The 23,441-nt window shown below is 42.4% G+C and overlaps 1 protein-coding gene across 1 annotated transcript in view; it reads right to left on the bottom strand.

The window, feature by feature from the left end:
- SETBP1 (SET binding protein 1) overlaps positions 1–23,441 on the bottom strand; it is a 350,135-nt gene that overhangs the window by 9,698 nt on the left and 316,996 nt on the right. The window contains exon 5 of the mRNA XM_028136083.2: positions 20,170–20,340. Within this exon, the coding sequence (XP_027991884.2) occupies positions 20,170–20,340 (171 nt within the window). The remainder of the gene's footprint in view (positions 1–20,169; positions 20,341–23,441) is intronic.

The following is a 23,441-nucleotide window of genomic DNA, read 5'->3' as shown; positions in this document are numbered from 1 at the left end:
TGCTGACATGGCAAAGGCCACCAACAGTAAGCGCCCCAGAGTATCTGTCTCCCCCAGATCTTCTGGGATAGGGGTTCAGTAACTTGCCCTGCACCCTCCTGCCTCTGCAATCTTGTCCACACTGCTCGCCTCTTCTCTGCCTCTCCAATCTGGTCCAGTTTTAAGTCAGTAAAACATATTAAGGTTTTTTATTTTATTCTTTGTATTTTATTTAAAAAATATAAGAAGTAAGGTAAATATTCTAATGCTTAATAGATAGAGCAGCCGTGAGACCCTTATTTGGGCTGCATATCAGATGGTGTCAACTCTCAATGGTGGGCAAGAGGTTCTGGGAAAAGAAGAGGCATGTGACTGGAGGGGCTGACAGGTAATCCATCGGATTGTTACTTTCAGGGTGTTGTCATGTCCTATACTCTAAATGCTACAGCAGGTCAGCCTCCATGGTTCATTTTAGAAAATTAAGATCTTTAAGCAGAAAAAAAAATTCAAAATATTTTATAATAGGATAAGGGATATCCATGAAATATGTTATATACCACACAGAGTTTTATTGGTTATCTCAGCAAACTGCATAAGAGTTGTCATTTTCAAAGATGAATTCGGCAATTTTCTTGTACAAAAAGACAGGGTTCTAAAAGTTCTCACCTTTTCTGTGCTGTCAAGGGGCTATCAGTAATGTTACCTAGCAGCTGTTAAAAAACAAACAGAAACTTAATGTCCTTTTGGGGTAAAATGGGCAAGAAAGTAATTGCTTTTAGAAAGAAACACACAAGGGAGGTAGCATTTTTGAAATGGATTGAAAACGTTTTCATTGTTTGTCAATTTTGCTGCCAAAAATGATATATTATAACCTGTAAAATCCTTTAAATCTGCAAATTAAAAAATCTTGTAAACAGAGTTAACTTCAAAATGATGCATTTCAGAGATTTGAACTTACTAAAATCTATAATGCCTTTAGATATGCAAGAGCATTTGTTTATTGATAAGGAAGTTGGTTAGCCAAATTTCATCAAAAACCTTTGCTTAATTGAGGGGCAGTATTAAAAATAGAGTATTAAGCAAAATGATGCACTTTCTCCTTTTGTATCTATCTATAACTAAAATATCCTTTTAACCTTTAATGTCTGTATTGAAATAAACTAAATTCAGAATCAGACCTTCAAACTGCTTTATCATGTGTTAAAGAAACAAGTTTTATAAAAGAAGTATTCAAACTAAATCACTTGGCCCTCCCTAAAACATTATTAAAATTAGTATAACATGTGGATGGCAGTAAAAATGCTTTTTGTTTCATTAATAATAAAAAGTTCCATGAAATTGAAATTTATTTTAAAATATTATTTATTTCAGATTTATCTCAACCTTTTAAAGTTCACATTTAAAAAAAATGAGTGCATATATGCTGAATATGTGTTTACATGGGGTAAAGCTTCAAAATTATGTTACTGATATCACCACATGATCAAAATTTTTGACTACTTTAAAGTTTTCCTTTCTTTTCCTAACGTCCTGAAGAGTTTATTCACTCAGTATTTATCGCTAGATCTTCTTAGAGACAGTAGTGCTCCTCTTCATTCCCCTATAACAGAGAACACAGTTCCTTTCTCATAGTAGGTGCTGAATTAATATTTCCTGCTGCACTGCTTCAGGTTATAAGCTCCTAAAGACCAAAGCCTGCATAACATTAATCTTTATCTTCCCCAGAGCACCTTTAATTGAACTGCATGCAATTCCAAGGCAGTCAAAGGAAAGTCCTACCCATCGAGAGCTTCTGCAGTGGGATTTGATGCTGACCTCCGCTATTTGGTTAGGCCGCCCTGAGGACCTGGTCCTTAGGTTTTTAGAATCCCTGACTTCTCTGACCACGAGGAAATAATACCAGTCATTTCATGAGCTGGGTTTGGTACAAACCACTCGTGGCTTTGGACAGAGGAAGGCAGTGGTAACGTGTCTCTAGAGAGAACCTGAGCTGAGTAAGGACACTATTAGTTTGCTCGAGGAACCCCTAAGAAAAGTAACCTGGACTTTGGCAGGCTTGAGAAAGCTGGGTGAAGGGGAGAGCTCAGAGATCTGAGAACTAGCAACAGAGGCGATTACAGATGCCTATAAGGGACATTGTACACCTTCTTTAATAGGAATTGTGCAGGGTGTGTCCTCAGAAGAGTCTTTTAAGTCTGTGAGTTTTTCGGGGGGTGGAGGGATAGGTGGGCGATATTTATTAGGATCACAGTGTTGTCTTCCTAGGCTTTGGGCGAGGAGTGAATCCAGAGTGGCAGCACTCATAAACGGAGGAATACGAGGGCCATTTAGCCCTAGTCTGTTTCAGGCAACTTGGACTTCTGTAAGTTGCACGTGGCTCAAGCTCTGCAGACTGACTAGACAATGTGAAAGGCTGGATAGAAATGTAGTTGAAGCCAAAAAGTTGAAAGCTCCATCTGTTGAGTCTCACAGCCTGCCAGGTGGTCACATGGCGGGAAGGGGGGGGTCGCACCCTGTCAATGGGCTCTTTGTATTTTTTTCTCTCTCAAATATGGCATAGCTATATCCTTAACCATAAAAATCATCTCCTATATAATACTCCAAATATTATAGATGCATATTCCTACTTGATTGTGAGAGTATTTTCATTCTTTTTTGAATTTTGAAAACAAATAAACAACCCCCCCCCAAAAAAAAAACACACAAACAACAGGGAAGAACAAAGAATAATGTAGCAAACAGGATCTTATAAAAATTTTTCACATTTTAAATATTTAGGCTCAGAAGAAACAAATCCTTGTTGACCATCCTAGAACTTCAAGAATTACATCAAATGGTAGCTATCCATGTTTTGTTTTCTTCCTAGTCTTAATAATTGCACTTGTTTACTTAAAAACTTAGTCTAGTTGTTTATGATCTGAGAGAAAACATATCCACCAAGACATTAGAACAATGTTGTCTTGACTTTTCATTCTTTAGTTCTGTGCCTCCAAACAAATCTCTGAATTTCTTGACAGGGAAATTACCTCTAGATAAATATAATCCTATAAAAATAGTCATACACCTTCAAGTCTTCTCTCTTCTCGGTAAGACATCCTTTATTCCTTCATCTGTGTTTTATGAGATTAATTCTAGACTATATTCCATTTTGATCACCCTTCTCTAGAGGGTGTTTATATGCCAAATATCATCTTCAACTTTGGTGCCCAGAATTGAACTGATTTCCCAAGTATGAAGTGAATAGTGCAGAAAAATTGGGTTGATTAATTTCTATGATCAAGGAACTATGCATCTATCAATAAGGGCTATATTAAAAAAACAAAACTAAACTAAACTCAGGTTTTTTTTTTGTTTTTGTTTTTTTGTAGCACAACACACTGCTGACTTGTATTAAATGGAAGCTCAATTAATCCCCTTAAATGTTTTCATATAAACTGCCACCAATCTGGACATTGCTATGTGAAATTGGTTTTTAAGTTTAACTACAAACCTTCTTTTTAAATCAGCAAAGATTAATTTTACTGGTTTCAGTCCAGTGTTCTAGTCTGTTGTGAAAAATTGGAGTCTTAATCTTGCTTTGTCAAAGGGTGCCCAGATTTTTAGGGATTTCTATGGGGTTTAATACCCTCCAAGTTAATGACTGTCTCTTTAACACCTTCTAGGTATGATTCAAGTGTCTCAAATGAATGCCATTGTTTCCCTCTTTATTAAACTTACTAGAGGCCCAGTGTATGAAATTTGTGCACTCAGGCAGTGGGGCGGTGTCCCTCAGCCCAGCCTGTAGCCTCTCGCAGTCCGGGTGCCTTTGTGGGGGGATGCCCGACTGTCAACTGGGCTGAGGGACAGTCTAAGGGAGCGGGCCTAAGCCGTCAGTTGTACATCCTGCAGTCTCTCACAGTCTGGGAGCCCTTGTGGGGATGCCCGACTGTCAACTGGGCTGAGGGACAGTCCAGGGAGCGGGCCTAAGCCGTCAGTTGGACATCCTTAGCGCTGCTGTGGAGGCGGGAGAGGCTCCCGTCACTGCCACTGCACTTGCCAGCCATGAGCCTGGCTCAGGGCTTCTGGCTGAGTAGTGCTCCCCCTGTGGGAGTGCACTGACCACCAGGGAGCAGCTCCTGCATTGAGTATCTGCCCCTAGTGGTCAGTGTGCATCATAGCAATTGGTCATTCTGCCATTTGGTTAATTTGCATGCTAGCCTTTTATTATATAGGATTGAAGAAAATATTTCAATTTATACCACAAAGTATTCCTGCATTCTTCATAAAAACAATAAGCAATTTATACTATTGCTTTAGACGTTCACATATTTTTGTGTCTATCTAGTTAATAGATGATGGATGTACCATAGAAACAATAACTTTGCATAGCCTACAGGTGTGTGCCCAACTCTATTATTTCTGTCAAATAGGATATTGCATCTGATGTTGAGCTGGCGAAAATATCTTACATATATCTTTCATCCAGAGGCAATTCTCCTGCTTTAGTGAGAAAGAACAAGACAAAAACAAAATGAAACAAAACAAAACTAGGTGTGGTTCCAGTGCTTTCCAATTCCCACTGGAATTTAGTTTATGATTCAGATTTAATGGTTCCCATTTATATTTTCATCTTGATACATTCTACCCATTCTTTAAAACTCCAATTAAGTCATCTTCCTAAAAGCCACCTGAGGACTCTCATTTCAACATTAATCTTTCTGGTTCTTTCTATCTTGCTTGCATCTCTCTGACATCACTTGACAATCTGTCCTCTATTAAGGAGATGGGATTAATCTACCTTTATCTATCCACTTAAATTGTGTTTTCTTAAGGGACAAGTAGGATGTCTTAACCATTCTTACTCATTCTTGGAACAAATATTGCTTGAGCCCCACTTTGTACCAGGCACTGGGCTGGGCACAGCTCACTTACTTGAAATCAATCTACATTATGTGACCTAAACTTAGGCTTAACATCTACTTTTGTAAGGTCTGTGTATAAAATTTGAAAGGATTCACTGAAGGGAATCCAAGTCACTGTAAATTAAATCAGATCCTCACCTATTTTAGTAGTTCCCTACTTTCCTTGGGACCCCATTAACTATATGGAGTATCTAAGGTAGGACCGAAAACATGGAAGTACTGAGAAATAGATTCTGATATCCAAACCACTCTATAGAAGTGGCCTTTCAATGATAAAAACAAATTTGGAACTTATTGAGCTCCATTAAGCAAACCGGCTTGAGCATTTAAGGCCACAGATTGATTAAAACCATGGGTTCCCTGGAAAACGGAGACAAGTATCTATCTATATCTTACTTAATAATAGACAAACATGTAAACTGACCGTACCTCTGCTACGCCACAGCCAATCAGGAGTAAGTATGCAAATTAACCCAACAAAGGTGGTGGGGCAGCCAGGAGGGGCAGGATGCCTGCTATGAGGGGGAAGGGAGGCGGCGGAGGGAGCTACAGGAGCGGTGCTCAGGCTGGGAGCAAGGACTTGCAGGGAGCGAAGCCAGGGGAAGGAAGGCCTATTCTTGCATGAATATCATTAGAAGCTACAGTATATATATATATATATATATATATATATATATATATATATATATATATAAAAGCTTAAGGTTCTCTCTGGAGACACATTACCACTGCCTACCTCTGTCCAAAGCCACATGACCAGTGCACCGCGGAACGGCCTTGAGTCCTGGAGTGCTGCCCCGATGCCCTGCCTCTGGCCCTGCCCCTGCGGCATGCACGTGGGGCCGCAGAAACCCTGGCAGAATTCACACGAAGTGGATGCCGGGACCCCCAAGGCACACACGTAGGGGCCTGCGGAAACCCTGGCAGAAGCCACGGGAAGTGGCCACCAGGACCCCTGTGCCCCCGACAGGCTGCAGGAACCCCAGAGGAAGCCATGCAGAGTGGCCGCTGGCCCCGTCCCCTCTGTGTGCGCCACCATCTTGTGACGGTGTTACGGCATGAGGGTCAATTTGCATATCTCCTCTTTATTATATAGGATTATCTAACACCAAAATGAGAGAGAGAGAGTGAGTGAGAGAGAGGGACAGGGTAGAAAATATGAATGGTTTTTTTCATTGCTGAACATTTGGATCAGAATTATAATGATTTATTGTGGGGGAGTGTCCACATGCTCTCTTGGCAAATACCTATACATTCAAGTTCTCAGCAATATACCAGTACTTTTTTTGTGGGTTTTTTTAAGTTACTGCTTTTCTTTCCTTTTTTTTTTTTTTTTCCTAATATAAGCTTGGACAGACTCAAGGCAGCAAATACTCCTTCCTCAATTTAAGTTTTGACAATTTAAGAGGAAAAAGCTCATTCATCATATTTCCCTTTTAGAGACCATAAATTATTGGCTCATATACCATGTGGCTTGGATTCTAGGAAAAGTTAGCATAAACAAACCCAAGTTACAATTCGTGGAGTAAGAGAGTGAGTCATAAACAAAACACAGACATATGCTCTCATATAAATAAGGGCCTGGATCATCAGCTTCCCAAAGTCTGCTTCCCATTAATTACACAACAGAATGAACTTTCCATATGTAAGCCCAAATCACTTAACTCTGGCAACTTGTGGGAGACAAAGACCAGGATTGTGGCTTTCATTTAGGCACCAACTAAACTGGGTTTCAAAATAAGAAAAATCCTCTCAAAATACCTTCAGCTTTTGGAGGGCATGAAAGTCCCTTGGAGGAGGGTTTTTGAGCATTGAAACTCCAGCAACCCAGGGATACTGCTCGAGGCTGGTCTAGATCCCCTGCTGAATTTAAAGCTAATATCGGGCTTACTCTTTTTTGTTCTGAGCTCTGTCATCTTTATGGGCAAGCCCTGGGTCCAGGCCACACAGGGTGTTCAGACATTGCTGGGATCATGGAGCAGCTACAAATCCCTCTGTCAGAAGGTTTGCTCTGTCTTTTGAACCTATCTATTGATAGCACAAACTCAAGTTTCTTCATGTTGCATGAAAACTCTCTGGTCTCTCTTAAAGAGGAATCAAGGAAACATATAAGGACTCCTGGGGAAGAGGATTCCTCGGTAGGCGAGACACTCTGAGAGTAGTGGGAGCAGTGGAGCTCTCTTCTGTGTCCCTTTCAAAAATGACCTCATAAAACAAACCAGCAGAGTTAGTTGCAAACAACTGAAATAACAGATGTCACATTTTAGGAGTCCTGGGTACAGGAGAGGGGAGAAAAAGGAAATTTATTCTTTGCTAGGGGAGGTGCACATGGGTTTCCACCATTCATTTACTCAATGATTATTTTTGTAACGTCCACTTTCTGTATCATACTATGGACCATACAAGGTAAGTGCAATACATTGTTCCTACTTTCATATGAAATTAAGGGAAAGAAGATGCGAACATTTTTGGAGAATCTACAGTGCAGTCTGCAGTATTTCACGTAGTTCCTCATTTAATTAGCAACTACATGAGGATACTATTAGTGCTATAGTACAGATATGAAAACTGAGACCTCAGAGATTAAATAATTTTCCCAAGGGCACATATTTTATTTATTTATTTATTTATTTATTTATTTATTTATTTATCCCTATTCAAGGCTATTTTTCCATTGCTTTTTGAGAGAGTGGGAGGGAGGGAGAGAGACAGAGAGAGGGAAACATGGATGTGAGAGAGATACATCAATTGGCTGCCTCCTGCATGTGTCCCGGATTGGGAATTGAGCCCGCAACCGAAGTACATGCCCTTGACTAGAATCAAACCCAGGATCCCTCAGTCCATTGGCCAACACTCTATCCACTGAGCCAAACCGGCTAAGGCAAGGGCACACATTTTAGAGGTTATGGACTCAAGAATTCAAGCAAGGGCTGCCCTATTTCAAAGCCAGTTTCATACAATAGATACACCCTTATGGAAGCAAAAATAAGACAGAAAGTTAGATAGGAATGAGGCTGGGGTTTCCCTGTTAATTTCCCACTGTTGACTGCACTGGAGTGCCAACTTTCTCTCAATTTCACAATCTCAAAGAACTCTTCCAATCCCCAAATTCCATAACTTAATAATACAAGAGATTACTACAGATTACCCTTGTTGCTTCTGCTAGATTATGTGTTCCTGCACAGTGCTTGGATTTTGTTACTCCCTTAGTTCAAATTCCTTTGTTTTCTATAGGGAGCCAGACAGCCAATATAATGAGTGAAGTTGGACTGTGTTATAAAGGAAGGTAGGGGGGCTGGAGGGGAGACCTAGGAAACTAAAGAGAATATGGCCCGTCTGATGCCCAAATGTTATTCTGTGTCGATCAATTGCTGGCAGGTAGAAATCTGAACCCAAAGTTATCAGATAGTCAGAGTTTCAAAAAGCCAGAAATCTGGATTACTATGTAAATCTTCTAACATTTCCCAGCTGCTAATTAATTTTTAAAGAAAGGCATAACCCTCTGGAGGCCAGTCAAAATACAACCACAGGTGGCTACTGGCCCATGACTGCCATTTTGCTAATGCTGCCCTTCAGAATGGTCACCAGGCCTCATTCGAAAATTTCAGGAACTCCATGTTCTGAACCCAAACCTCTTTTCCAGCTTCCTCTGTTGTTTCCCCATACACTCCTATCTCAGAGATGTAAATGTCTCTCTCCTATTCTTTCTACATGTGAATTCCATTCATCCTTAGAAGGCCACCTCAACTCTTCTCTTACCAGATCATCCCACTGTCTTCCGAACTCCCTTAGTACCACTCAGTTGGAAATCAATGATTTGTCAGTTGCGAAATGATAGCTCCATTACTATCTGAGGTTATTCAATCTATTCATTTTTAAATTGTTATTTGGTCATCTCATGTTTTGGAGTCAGGCCTTCCCAAACAGTGTGAAAGTTCCCCCAGGGCACGTCTAATCTTACACTTACATGTATCAAAGTGATCGGTGCTTAAAAACTCTTGACAATTCATACCAAAGACTTATAGAAGTTTCAGTAAGATGAGCTCCATATGGCAGTTATACCTTCACTGGTGGTGGTGGTGGTGGTGGTGGTGGTGGTGGTGGTGGTGGTGTGTGTGTATGTGTGTGTCGGGGTGGGGGGGTGGGGGGGCTGTGCCCTAAGATAAGGGTATTTGGAGGGTGGAGTGAGGATAAAACTTCTAATGATAATTAATGGATGTTATGATCTGAGTCATAAAATGACTAAATTATGACTTAACATGATTAAATCATAACATGACATGAGTTCATTTCTGACATGAGAGGGGTCATAAAAGTGATATATGGTTTTGACTATGTGATTGGTGTTTTGATCTGCCATTTCGTTTCTTCCTCACCACTGCCTAAAAGGCATTGTTTTCCCCATTTCACTAATGAGGAAACTGAGGCTCAGAAGTCTCAATTACACTCAGCGACTTACCTGAGGGATTTAGTTAATCATTACTGCAGGCCACAAAAACCCTGATCCTTGAATTCCAAATCCAGCTTCCACTATGCATTTGTGTGGTAGCCAGAAGGATTCCAGGTTTCCTAATTCCTACTCAGGTAATATTTTGTAATTCATTTCTCCATTCTGGGCTCCATTTTCTCATTTGCAACATGAAGGGGTTGGTAGAGGTGCCTTCTAGTCTATTCTAATGAGGTCTAGTCAATTCCAGTTTGAGTAGCAGGAGACCCAAACCCCCTGGGAGAATACCCTAGTATTACTCCAGTGGGTCTCAGGGGTAGAATGGAGAGGGCTTATGTCTGTCTGTCTCTTTGCCACATCTGTCCACAATCCTTACTCTTTCTCAGTGCCGCCTTTCTCCATGCCTCTCTTTCTCTGTCTTTCCTTTCTCTGAGACTGACTCCTGCCTGCCCGCACCACTAAGGATCATTCTTAATGACAGTCATTACACAGTTCTTCCACATTGCCTGAGGCCATTTCCGCAGCAAGGAGCAGGAAAGACCTGGCCCCCCTTCCCAACAGCTGGGCTCAGTATGCCAACTTCACTGGAACCAAGTTTTTCAAAAACTCTCCGTTAATTACAGGAAACGCACAGCACTGTCCCCACCCCCTCTCATTAACACAGTTGCTTTCAGTCGCCACTAAATTATCTCACCGCCATTAAAACAACAATCTAATTAGACTTGTGGAAATGGAAAGTGCCAGTGAACAAGGCAGGCAAAGCACTATCTCAAAACTGATCGTAAAATATTCCTGCCCTTTCCTTCTTGGCTGCATAAAATCTACCCCTGGATGAGCCTCCTTTCATTCTTTTCCATTTATAAAGAATATTTGATATAAAATGAGTATCTTAATAGAAATCGCTTCACGTATGGAAGGGTTTCTTTCTTGCATTTCTCTGAGAGCATGGAGTCCTCATTACAATAATCGCACCTGACTCCCCCTGAGCTGGGGCCTCACAGCCAAACCTCCCACTGGGCTTCAATGGAGGTGTGAATGATACTATCACTGGGAAGAAGATAAAATGTATTATTATCATTACTTTATTTTTAACAGGGTCTGACTGTGGCAAGAGGAGGCTGGGAGTGTAATCTGTAGGAAGCATTTCAAGAAGATAAATTGAGTTAAATTTCTCAGACACAGACTTTCAAACCTGTCATTAAGCCTTTTGTCTTCTCTAAAATCTCAGCTCTGGAGAGAAAAAAAAAATTAGTTCAATCAAGACCAGACCTGTTTACTGAGCATCTACTATGCACCCGATGCTATGCCAGGGTCTTCACGCCCAAATATGATTATATTGTTTAAAAGCAATGCTCCCGGCTTTCGCTTCTCTTATTTCAGCCATATAAATCAAGGGATTTATGGGATACTCAGTCCTTATTGAATGAGACAAAAACCTAAATAGGAAATGGTTGCTCCCCCTGGGAAAGCAATACTCCAGCCACAAGACTATCATATGTAAAATAAAGTACAATCTAGACCAGTGGTCGGCAAACCGCGGCTCGCAAGCCACATGCGGCTCTTTGGCCCCTTGAGTGTGGCTCTTCCACAAAATACCACGTGCGGACGCGCACCTACAGGTGCCATTGAAACTTCGTGGCCCATGCGCAGAAGTCGGTTTTCGGCCTGGGCGAGTCTATTTTGAAGAAGTGGCGTTAGAACACTCAAGGGGCCAAAGAGCCGCATGTGGCTCGCGAGCCACGGTTTGCCGACCACTGACCTAGGCCAATGTCCAGCTTTCCATGGAGTGGCTTATCCTACAAATCCCACAGAACTTTCACGTGAAGGGAGACACAGGATCCTCCTTCTCGGAATAAACCCATAGCAATGTACTGCACATATCATACCACATAGGCCGACTCTTGAACTTGACAATAACCTTCCCCCAGGATATCCTGGTGGATTAGTCAGGAGCTGGTCTGCCATAACTGAACAAAGGACTCTGTGAAATGTAGAGACCAATGATCAATGGGCTTACAGGGAGCTATGGGGCACAGAAGTTGTGGTATGCATATTGGCCATGGGGTGGTTCTCAAACTGGGCATAAGGGAAGGCATCTTAGAGTTGAAGGTACTATGCTGAGTCTTAAAGAATAATCATGAATTAGCCATCCAGATGGCTTGAGGAGTGGGTGAGGGAATATTCCAGGATGGAAAGCCCAAATAGCAGTAACCATAACAGCAACAGTAACAATAGCAGCAATAGCACTGGTTTGCTGAACTCTTCCTATGGGGCAGGCATGCAACCAGGATTTTCACCAGGTTTATCTCATTTAGTCCTCCCCACAACCCTCTACACTAGGTGGTATGCTTTCCATGTTCATTGAGGTCTGAGATCACCCTGTTGGTAAGGGCAGCCCTAAGATTCAGGGCAGGCCATTGTAAACAAGAACACGTCCAGTCAACGAGAGCACTGCATGGCCTGTGCGTGGTAAGAAGAAAAAAATGAGCCAAAACTTAGAAACAAGGCAAACAGAAGGGTGTTTGTGCTTTTGGAGTCCTAGAGTATTGTATAATTTCATGGGCCTGCCCAGTGATTATTAACTATCTAGGCTAGGGAAATGTGCCTTTTTTGGATTTGCTATCCACTGATAGCAAATGCCCAGACTCTGCCTCGTAATATGATAACTTGCAGGTTTTTGCCCAGATGCAAATGATTTCTGAGAAATAGAAAAGATAACTTTAGAGGTTATGGTTTTATTCCCCATTAGGACATTAACTGAGCAATCTTGCTTGATGTTCTTTCTCTGATGGCCACATTCCCATAATGCCCTGATCCTCTAATTCTTCCTTGGGCCAGTCCTGTCACCATATTGTTTTCCTTAACAAAGAGTTGCATGGATATTTGACATGACTTTATAGTTTTTGAAAACTATAGAGAGAAGACTCCAGAGAAGTTTGGTGCTGATGGCATCTCCAAGGAGATTCAGGTTGGAGCAGAAGGCAGAAAGCCAGTCCTGGAGTTTTGGTGCCTCTCTGAATGCTTACAGCTTCGGGCATGGACTCAGCTAAACTGCTTTAGGATGTCCAGATTAAATCAGAAAAGAACTTATTTCATCCTGTTTGGGCTAAATTAAAACAAAATTTTTGGAGTTATTTTGTGTGATGGGGTCTTCAGGGAAGCACAGAGGCTTCCAACCCTTCAGAGCCCAGAGAAGAGCGGTGGAGGGCTTTCCAGGAGCCGCACATTCTGCAGAGCTCTAGGCAAAGAGTGATTCTGTGCTGCTTCAAAATGGGTCCATTAGTAGCACTTTACAGACAACTTGAATGATTGGTTTCTAAAAGAAAGCTTTTATTTTTTTCTAGATCTTTTTGTTTTTAGGGTTTTCTACTGTATATTTTAAATGATTAGTGTGGATTTGCAGGTATTTATTTCACAATTTGAACACTTCTTCAATGTATATACTTATGGGCCTTGAATGTTCTAAATCCTGTTAACTCGAACAATTATTTGCTCCATTTTGGTTCTTTTGAAAGACCTGATTTTTGGCTGCAGTGGCCTATTATTTTGGTTAGGAGTTCCAGATCATGATCCCACATAGGACAAAGAAACAAGTAATATAAACAATTTTCTAATTCTCAAATTCCTGGGCATTGCTTTATACACCTGGATATTATTTCATTATTCTGGGCCTCTCTCCATAAATGGCAATTGGTTAAGAGAAAAATCAGGTATCACAAATTTGGGCGTTAGAAGCAATTTTCATGATCATTTTGCTCCAGCTACTAGACCACTGGATTTCACTCTGATTCCTTAGGATGAAGAATCCATTCTTTTAACTTGTAAAGGTAATTTTTCAAGCTTAAAGTTTGCATCTTGATTATAGGCATCGGTCAGTTCTGGTTGGACTGATAGTTTGGTTAACAACTAAATGGTTTATCTAATGTATATAGTCTCTCCCTTCAGAAGCAAAATGTCTAAAAATTTAATAGACTTTGAAATTTAAATAGTTTCACTTACTCATAGGCTCTGGTAGTTTTAAATAAGGCAGATCCTATAGTTTGAGAGAATAATGGTTTAGCCTTGATGCAAAACAGATACAAGCTAAGCACCATCTTCACTTTGCTCCCCTCTGGGTATCTTGAACTTGGCTACACCTTGAACAGTTGATATTTGATGAGACCAACTCTGATGCATGTCTGTTTTTCTCCTTGGATTTAAGATGTGAGACCATCAGTGAGAGAGAGAGAGAGAGAGAGAGAGAGAGAGAGAGAGAGAGAAAGAAAGGGAGAATGAGAAGGAGGAAGTAAAGGAGGAGGAGGAGGGAAGAAGAATGATATGTCTGCTTATTTTTCAATCATCTCTACACTAGACTGCACAGAACCACAGGGATTATGTTTCTTTGGCATTTTACTTAGTTCCTGCAGAATTTGTAATCCTATCTAATAAAGAGAGAATATGCAAATTGACCATCACGCCATAACAAGATGGCGGCACCCACAGCATGGTGGGGCCAGCTGCTCTGTGCACCTGTTGCCGCAGATCCTGTGGCCCCGCAGGGAGGCAGAAGGCTCAGTGGCCGTGAGGAGCCCAAGCCAAGCCTCCCAGTGGTCCTAGGGCAAAGAGGCCAAGCCAACCCACCCGGCGGTCCCGGGCAAAGAGGCCAAGCCAAACTGCCCAGTGGTCCCAGGGCGAAGAAGCTGCTCCGCTGACTAGCCTACACTATGGACCTGTTTGGGCACGTGGCGCGGAGTCCGGGGCCTCTAGCCCGCAACCCTCTGGCCTGGGTCTGAATTGCTTTTCCCTTGAGCAACATTTTTCCACGTGTGCATGTACAAGTTCAGGCTTTTGTTTTGGTTTGTTTTTACCCCAGAGATTGACGGAATTGCCAGCGTTATCTTTCATGTTTTTGAATCATCCTCTGTGCTTCTCTGATTTTTCGGTTGATAGTTTCCCGGGTCACAGGAAGTCTCCCTCTCCTCAGCGTTAGGAGCACCAGCCCAGGTCCACCCATCGGCCTGGTCCTGACTGTGGGGGTGAATTCCTTCAGGCTGGGGTTTGATCCCCACGCATTAGCAGTAGGAGACCAGTGCCTTTGTTATTGATGTGTGTCCGGGTTTTAATTGGACAAATGCCTGGCGGTCCCTCAAAGAAGCTGTCCAGTGGTCCCAGGTGCCAGCTTAGCAAAATCTTGCAGGAGGAGAATTCTGTCTGGGTTTCCCCAAATTCCCTCAGCCCCTACTCACGCCTCTGTAAAGGCACAGAACAAGTGAGGCCCCTTAAATAAAATTCAGAAGTCTCCAGCAACGGTAGGCCTCTCTCATCACAGTCATTTGGACTGGATGGCATTTGAGTATTGATCTAGGCACCCTGACAGAGAAACATGAAAGATAATGCTGGCAATTCCGTCAATCTCTGGGGTCAAAACAAGTTATGATCTCTGCCCTTAAATAATTCACAATCTTATTAGAGCGAGTGGATGATAAAAGCGCAGTAATGACATCAGAATGTAAGGCAACAATACAGAGAGGAACAGAGGCAATTGCTAGGGTGATTTCCCAACAATTAGTACAAAGAGTATGTCCTGTGAATTAAATAAAAAAATATGTGTGGAAGTAGCTGCTTCATGCGCATGGCATCCCTTCCTATTTTAAAGGAAGCTGAGTTCCATGTGAACTGTGTACTATACTATGATATTTGAGGCACAGAACAAGGGAGGCCCTAAGTGTACTATACTTTGATATTTGAGACATTCTTTATTGTTCAATGTGATTTATTTCTGTACGCCTCACTTCTGTAATAGTTAAATTACTAGAATAATACATCTTGCTATAAAATATTACTAGAAGATCAAATGATCAGGTGACATTTATTGTTATTTTCTACAAATGAACACAATCTCTGGTATGCTAGACTGATAGGTATTATAGAAATATTTAGATAGGGAAACCTACAGGCTTGACTACAAGTGAGGCTTACTATCACAACCCAAATTTATTGCTTAAAAAAAAAATTAAGAAACTGGACCAAATATAAGCCCTTGAAGGGCAAATGTAAATTGGATAAGCTTCACTATTACCAGAGCACCAAGAAAAAAATTCAGACACAAGAATGAGAAGCACATTGCATGCACTCTAAGTTGCTGCTATAGAAAAAGAATGGTATACTATGAAAATACTTAATATACACTGTAAAGAGATTTGTTCAAAGAGGATTTCCTAGAGTAGGTGGTATTTCAGTTAAGTTTTTTTAAATGTGAAGAGGTTAGCTAGGTAAGAAAAAGGTTAGGGGTCCCGGATTGCAGAGGGTGCAGGCCTGGCTGAGGGATTCCCCCTCCCCACATGCACGAATTTCGTGCACCAGGCCTCTAGTCTACTTAATAATAGTCCCATCTTAAATACAAAGGTGGGCCAAGTTTCAGTAGGAAGATAATGAACTTCTACACCTTGAATGACCTCCCTAAAAAGTTAGCTTAATATGTAGATCAGAAAAATTAGCCCGACCCATTCAGGTTTATATTATCTGATATGGTTAGTAAATTATGATTGGGACTGTACAATAGAAGTTATTTCAAATTATGCAGCCCTTTGAGCAAACTTTATTGAAGCTTTTACTGTATTGGCCCTAATTACTCACAGTAATGATGTACTGCTCCCTGGAATCAGACCTTCCTTGTGCCAGGGGACTGTGGCTGATCAATGGCTATCGAGCAGTTTGATCAGGAAGGCTGAGCTGCCTGAGAGCAGTTTGATCATGAAGGCAGTCACTGCTATCCCTTCCTCCCAGTAGCTCACAAACTCACATCTTCTCAGTCTGGCCACCCTCTCCTGGAACCCCTCTTCTGCACGCCCCCTTCCAAATCAATAACTTCATAATCAGCATGCCTCCCAGACTCTGAGAAGTGGAAAAATTGCCTTAATGCATGAACGCACGCGTGCGTGCACGCGTGCGTGTGCGCGCGCACACACACACAAGCTTTTAGATATATTTAAACCTCTGAACTGCCTTCATTTCTCCTATATTATAATGTTTATAAAATAGAGTGGAAAATGTTCATTTTTTCTTTATAAAATAAAATGGGAAATGTTCCTTCTTTTTCTTTTTCCAAAGATCACCTGTTTGAAAAAGTACTGGTGGAACCATAGACTAATTACTTGGCAAGTATTTACCCAACAGCCCCCCTCATGTCTGTCAAATGTTTTCCATTTGATTGTTTAGCAGTTCCAAGGCTGACCATGCTTTTCTCAGATGTCTCCCATCACACTGGGTGCTGGATCAGCACGCAGCTGCTGACTCGCAATCATTCATTTCACTCAGTGATGATTTACTGAGCATCTACTATGTGTCAGGCACCGTACCAGAAATTTTAGCATCCATTAATTTTAAATGAAAGACATTTCTAATTAATGCAATTATTTCGGTATTTTTTAAATCTCAATAAACTCTTAAGTTAATTTTGCTGAATAAGCCCCTTAGTTTTACTGTTCTTTCTTTTATTGCCCTTTGCACTTTGTCTGGGTCTTCAAAACCATTCTCTAGAAAGGAAGACCTAGTGGAAAATAAGTGGATTTCTCTATACAGCCACAGGTAATTCTAAATGACCTTGCTTATAGTGAAAGATGAGTGAGGGGACTCTAAAGAAAACAAAAAAATAAGTGAGTTGTCTCATCAGAAATGTATGCCTAATGCACAAACACCCAATCGAATGAAATCAAACCCAGAAAAGATTTATCTCCTGCTGTGTGCCTGACATTGTTAGGCTATCCACCCGATCAAATTATGAGTTTTGCTCACTGTTCTCTAAAAGAAGTAGGAGTCCACAGTTAGGGAGAAAGCAACCTGCCTTGGCTAATGTTGAGCCTATGACAGAAGTGGGATTCCACTGGAAACCAGGTGGTAAATCAAGAAACTGGGTCCAGCCCTAACCGGTTTGGTTCAGTGGATAAAGCATCAGCCTGTGACTGAAGGGTCCCAGGTTGGATTCCGGTCAAGGGCATGTACCTTGGTTGTGGGCACATCCCCAGTAGGGGGCGTGCAGGAGGCAGCGCATCGATGTTTCTCTCTCATCGATGTTTCTAATTCTCTATCCCTCTCCCTTCTTCTCTGTAAAAAATCAATAAAATATATATTTTTTAAAAATTGGGTCCAGTCCCATTGCATGACCTCACGCAACTGCAAACTGCAAAGATTCTGAGGTCTCTCCGAATCACACTGGACATCAGCCCCGCCTGTGGGACCTAAGCTCACTCCGGTTTGTAGGAAGCAGCATATCTGTGGAGAGCAGAATCTCAGGAAGGTCTGGCCACCAGCACCGGGTTGGACCTCTGGCTTGTGGCCCCTCAGAAGTTCTGCTCAGCCACCTGAGACCTAGAAATGGACCAGGTCTGTGAAATTCTCATGAGGGTCTCAGTTTAGCACTGCCTAAAAATAAACAACAGCGCATTCCTGCATCCTGAAACAGGAGAGCTGTGGCTCAGCTCTGATTGCTAGTACCAGACAGGCAGGTTGAAAAGTTTAAGACCCACCTGTCTCTATGCCCCTTCGGCATATTTGTAAACTACTGAATGCAAATACCTAGTAGAGTCCACAGAAGGCTGGGATTCCAAGAATGTGCTCTCACACACTGACTGGAACGAGTTCAGGGGGAAGAAAATAGGGGACCACCTGTCTGTCTTTTGCCCCTGGGAAATAACTGTGCTTGGCAAGCAAAGGCGGAAACATGCAGGCTAATTTCTAAATCCATAAAGGGAGGTCTCTGGAGCTTAACCGACAAGGTCGAGGAAGCAATTTTCTGGGTGGGCAGTGCAGACTGTGGCCCCAATCTTTCGCTCCAGCTGAGTGATAACTTCCCGGATTTCCAGGCAGGACATCAGCTCCCACTTCCGGGACTGTCACATTGCCCCCCTTGCCTGCACCCCAACCCCCCCCCCCCCGCCGCTCCCAAGGAGCTGCTGATCCATCAAGTCTGAGGATAGCTTCCTCCCATTCCTCCGTGATGTTCCCTCCTCTGACCTCTTCTTATACTCCTCGCTGACATTGTTTACCTGACATTTCCACCAAAAACTTTTCATTTCACATCTAGCATGTGAAAGATGTGGAGATTTATGATCATATTTGAGAGATGATCCCATGCTTTCAGAGCAAGATTTCCCAAATGGCTGGTGAGAACACCATCTCCAAAGAGATGCTGAGCGCTATTTAAGAGCTATTTCATGAAAAATAGGATTTGAAGAGCTATTTCATGAAAAATAGGTTTTGTGGTCAGATGAGATTGTGAAATTCTGAAATTCTGTGTCTCTCCATCCAGAAGCCTCACAATGAGCACTGGTCAATTAAAGGCTCTGAACAGCTCTGCAGGAAGAAATCAGATGTAATAATATGGCATTCCCCACATTCATTTAACTATGGAAACATCTTTATCACAAAACACCTACAGATATTTTGATGAACTCACTTTAGGAAGTGTCCTTCCAAATACCTTTTCCTATTATGTCAATTAGACTCATTTTATAATTACCAATAATTTCCACGAAGGAGGCAGGTATGTAGACAAGTTGAGTTCTCAGCTAAAAAAGAAAAAGCAACCTGCTGACTTAGAAGATGAGTTTGCTGTGAATATGAATAACCAGTCTCGCCCAGCTGGTCATGACCAGGAGGTCATGGTTCGTTTCCAGATCAGGGCATATGCCCAGATTGTGGACTCGATTCCCGATAGAGGCAGCTGATCAATGATTCTCTCTTCATTCATGTTTCTATCTCTCCGTTTCCCTCTCTGAAGTCAATAAAAATATATTTTAAAAAATAATCATCAGTCTCTTCTTGGGCTTCTAATCATAATAGTCATTACTAAATACTGCAATATGCTTAACATTGATCAATGCATCAATTCAATAAACATTTATGAAATGGGCAATCATTCCATGTGCTGTGAGATAGCGAGAACCTAAATCATGGATTCTACCTCAGAGTTACGTACAAGTCTTTTGAGGGAGAACAGGTTAAATAGAAGACATTTTTCATGTGGAAGGTGAATGCATGGTACAGACACTGGATGCTGCAGGCATTTGAAAGAGGTGTGGCCTCAAAGGTCTGTGGGGTGCCTGTAGGAATTGAGTAAACCTGTCTTCAAAGAAAGGTGTTAAGCCAAGTCCAAGGCCTACCTTCCTGGCAGTCGGAATGAGTGTGGCAAAATGGGAGCTGGTGCAGGGATTGGTGAGAGGGAGTAGAGGAAGGCAAAGCTTCAGGGGTATTTGAATAAGGAATTTATATTTTATCACCTGCCTGTGAAGAGTCTGGTGACTATTAAGGGATCCATGACATCATGAGGGTAGAATGAATTCTGATTACTGTCTCCTAACTCTGGAGAACAAGATTGGGAAATGCAGTGGTTGGGAGCATGGGACTAGGACCTGGGTTGGGGTTCTGACTGTTCACAGGTTTTGGGGGCAAGTTCCTTTACCCTTAGCTTCCTCATCTGAAATGAAGACACAAGCACTTATTTTACAGAGTTTTTTATGAGTTACATGAGATAGCCTATATAAGGACGCTGAGATTCATAATTACTAAAGCTTGACAAAGAGTAATTAGTACTGTTATCATTATTTGCTGCTCACTGGATGGGCATGTGTTAGGATAAACTGAAAAGTTTCTTCAAGAGGACTTTGCCACTAGTTTCGAGCTGACCACCATCCTTGTTGAACCACCTCCCACTTGAAAAAACCAGGGTTGCAACAGCTCACCCGCTCAGTGGGGCAGGTTGGCTAAGCAGAGGACTCTTACCTGTACTCCATAGCACACTCCCAGGAGGTCTTCTCCACGCCCACCTTCTCTGGGGGGGACCCAAAGCATCTGAAAAGTGCTCACCTGCATCTGAGGTTGCTGCAGACGCAGCGAGGAGAGATAACACTGGGGTGGGTGGGATTGCAACACTGTCAACCGCAGCTGGCTTCTTCCTGGTCATCATGGTGGACACGGAGCCCTCGTTCTTACTATGCGTTGCCGTCTGGTCCACTTTTAAGTGGGGACTTGGCATCCCTGAGAAACGAGAACCCCAAAGCCTGCAGTTATTTTGAAGGAACAGGAAGACAGACAACATAAAAGCTGAAAGTGATCTGAGAAAATTCTTAAATGATCTGATCTCCTTCTGGTATAAGAATAAAATTTTAGAATGTCCAAAGAAAAAAAAAAGTTAGCAGCATGACTGGTTTTGTTTTTGTGGCTAAAGTTAGTGGTGAGGGCATTCCAGGTTGGCTGCCTGGAAGCGGTGTCAGGGCACAGGCCTAAAGAAGCAGAATACTCCTCCATCAGGCATGCTCTTGCCTGCTGAGGATCACTAAGGCCATCTCTACGGAGGTTGTGCTGTGTGCAGCATGGCGAGGAGAAGTGGGTCCCACCCTCGCGAAGCTGCTCCTCTAGGCAGCAGGGGAGACAAGACTAAATGAGAAGAAGTTGTTGGGCAGCAAGTATGGGTAGGCTTGCGTGTCCTTTATCCTAGGTGCTTGGGGAGTTCTACGCAGGTAGGGACTCATGTGGGAAAAAGTAAGAAAAGGCTTTCCAGAGGTCGTGCTAGAACAGCAGAATGAGGGACAGGCATATGATGTCATAGATGGAGAAAGGAAGAGGATCTAGATGAGGACCAGCCTGCTGGAGGCGGAAGACGCACTGTGAGGACTGCTGTGTAGCAACAGTCACTGGGCCAAGCGAGAGCTGATGTGGGACCTTGGAGTGTCTGGCCACGACAACCATCATAAGTCATGCCTTTATGGTGCCGAGAAGCCTGGGAAGGCTCTCGCGAGGTGCCTCTGGAAGGGCCTGGAAATTCACTATATGACAAATCTTGGAGCTATTCTGGAACCACGTTTCCTGGGCTGGAATCCAGGCTCTCGTACTTTCCAGCTGTGTGATCACGAGCAAGTTACTTAACCTCTCAAGCTTTGAGCTTCCTTAACTGTACAAATGGGATGGAACACGCTCCTAAGGGTGATTGAGAGCATCCAGCAGTCAATCTCCATAAAGTGCTTAGACCGGTGTGTCTGGCAAACAGTCCATGCTATGTAACTGTTTCCCATTATTATTATTCCTATTATTGCGACTATCGCTAATATAACCCACTGTTTCCTCAGGCCCAGCAGAAACAAGGCAGCAAGGTGTCCGTTCTCTTCCCTGACAAGACCAAGGAACTCTGAGCACCTTCCACATCCCAGCTGCATAACAGTGACTCTCCGACTCACCCGAGCATAAGTGCAGAGGCATGCAAGTTCTGTATCCATGTCAAACAGTCAATAGACTAGAAAATCGATTCAGAATTTCTTCATTTGCAGGCTCTATGCCACTGGCAGCAACAAACAACAAGTGGGGCTTTATCATATGATCCTTTTTGTCCTATCCCAAGTAACCTGAGTGATACAGTCCCCTCCCGGAGTAACATTATCTTCCTCTACAGGGAGCAGCTCCCTTGGGCCTAATGACAGCGGTGAAGCATGTAGTGAGGAGGTTACTATTTTTTTTTTTTTTTCATTTTAACAGATGAGAGCAACAGGTTTCTGAGAGGTTAAGAGAAAACTGACCAAACTCAGACAGCTCCTAATGTCAGAGCTGGGAGTTTCCAAGTAGCCAGGTCATCCTGCTTCACCTGTCCATCTTCTAACACCTGCCCACGACCCCAGTCTGCCAATGGCCTGTTTCTTGCCAGGATGCAGAGGTCCTTGTACTATACATGGAAAAGGCACTCTTCCAGGAATCTAAGTTAGAACGCTGTGTCCATGCTGACATTTTCATTTCCCTTCCACTCCCGTCCCCCAACTCTCCATCCCAATCTCTGAACCTCCCGCATCGGATGCTGAGAATAACAATGCCGTGCAGGTTCTTTTGGATTTTACATTTCACAGCATTTTGACAGTGAACGTAGGCAAACATGAAATTCTATGATAGAAAGACTGCAGGGTAAAACCCTCTGGGAGTCAAGAAATGTGTATAGAGTGAAATGTTTCACATATGCAGGTGTGCCAGGGACAGGCGAGTGCACATGTATAAACATGTAACATGACGCAGAATCATCCACAAGGAGATGCACCCAAACAGTTCCCACACACAGCACTGCTTATTCTAAGGACAAAAAGCCCAGGGAAGAATGGTGGGGAATTTATTTTGACTCCTTAGCCTGTGTTATTGTTAATGTATTTAGAATCACAAACATGTATTAAACTCTTGTTCCAATGAGAAATAAGCATACTTTGGGAAAAATCTAGAAGTCTATACCAGAGCATGGGTATTGGGCAGATGGATGTACCTGAACAATTGGCTGGCTAACAGATTTGAAGTGGAGACAACAGCCCTGGGTCTGATGCAAATTCCCCACTTTGATATGGGGCAGGACTACGGCCGTGTGTGGTCCCATTAGATGGACCCAGGCGTACTGTCCACAGCTCACCTCTAAGCTCTCAGAGGGCTACCAGACAACAGCTCCTGTGGAAAACTCACTAATACCTGTCAACTTTGTACCTGTGGACCCAGGATGGGCAAGTCACTCTTTGCTTGCATTATGACATGCTCAGAGAATGAGCCATACACAGGATTAGCAGGTGGATATTTAACTCTCACGTGGGAACAAACTGATTTCCAGTCATTTTGGTTGTACCCATTTTCATGCAAATGTTCCCGATCCAAATTAGTCTCAGTCCACATCATTTCATTAAAGTTGATCCGATCATATCTCTATTGGGCATACTTTGCTACTCAAGTGTTTATGTTAGAGAATATGTTAGAAGTAATAAAATGACACTTAAAAACACTCTATAATTCAGATTGTCACTATTTAGCTGTCTTGAAAACTCTAGATAATTTAGGGTTTTCTATTATAGTACTGTTTGCTAGCTGCCATCCAATGAATTTGAAAACAAATTGGAAAAAAAAAAGGGGGGGGGGGGCAGGCAGAGCCCTGATGTTTTTTCAGACATTATTGGGTTTTGAAAGGATTATGGAAACATTCCAAGAAATACAGTAAGAATAGGGGTAAGAATACTGGGTAAGTTTTGAACAAAGGCTAACCTAACAGCACTTGCAATTCACAAATTTTGCCTGAGAACAGAGGTCTCAGAAGACTAGAATGAGTGACTTCTTGGGAGAGAGCATTGGGC

Source organism: Eptesicus fuscus, chromosome 12 (genome assembly GCF_027574615.1).
Source record: "Eptesicus fuscus isolate TK198812 chromosome 12, DD_ASM_mEF_20220401, whole genome shotgun sequence".
Taxonomy (NCBI): Eukaryota; Metazoa; Chordata; class Mammalia; order Chiroptera; family Vespertilionidae; genus Eptesicus; species Eptesicus fuscus.
This window is presented reverse-complemented; position numbering and strand designations above follow the sequence as displayed.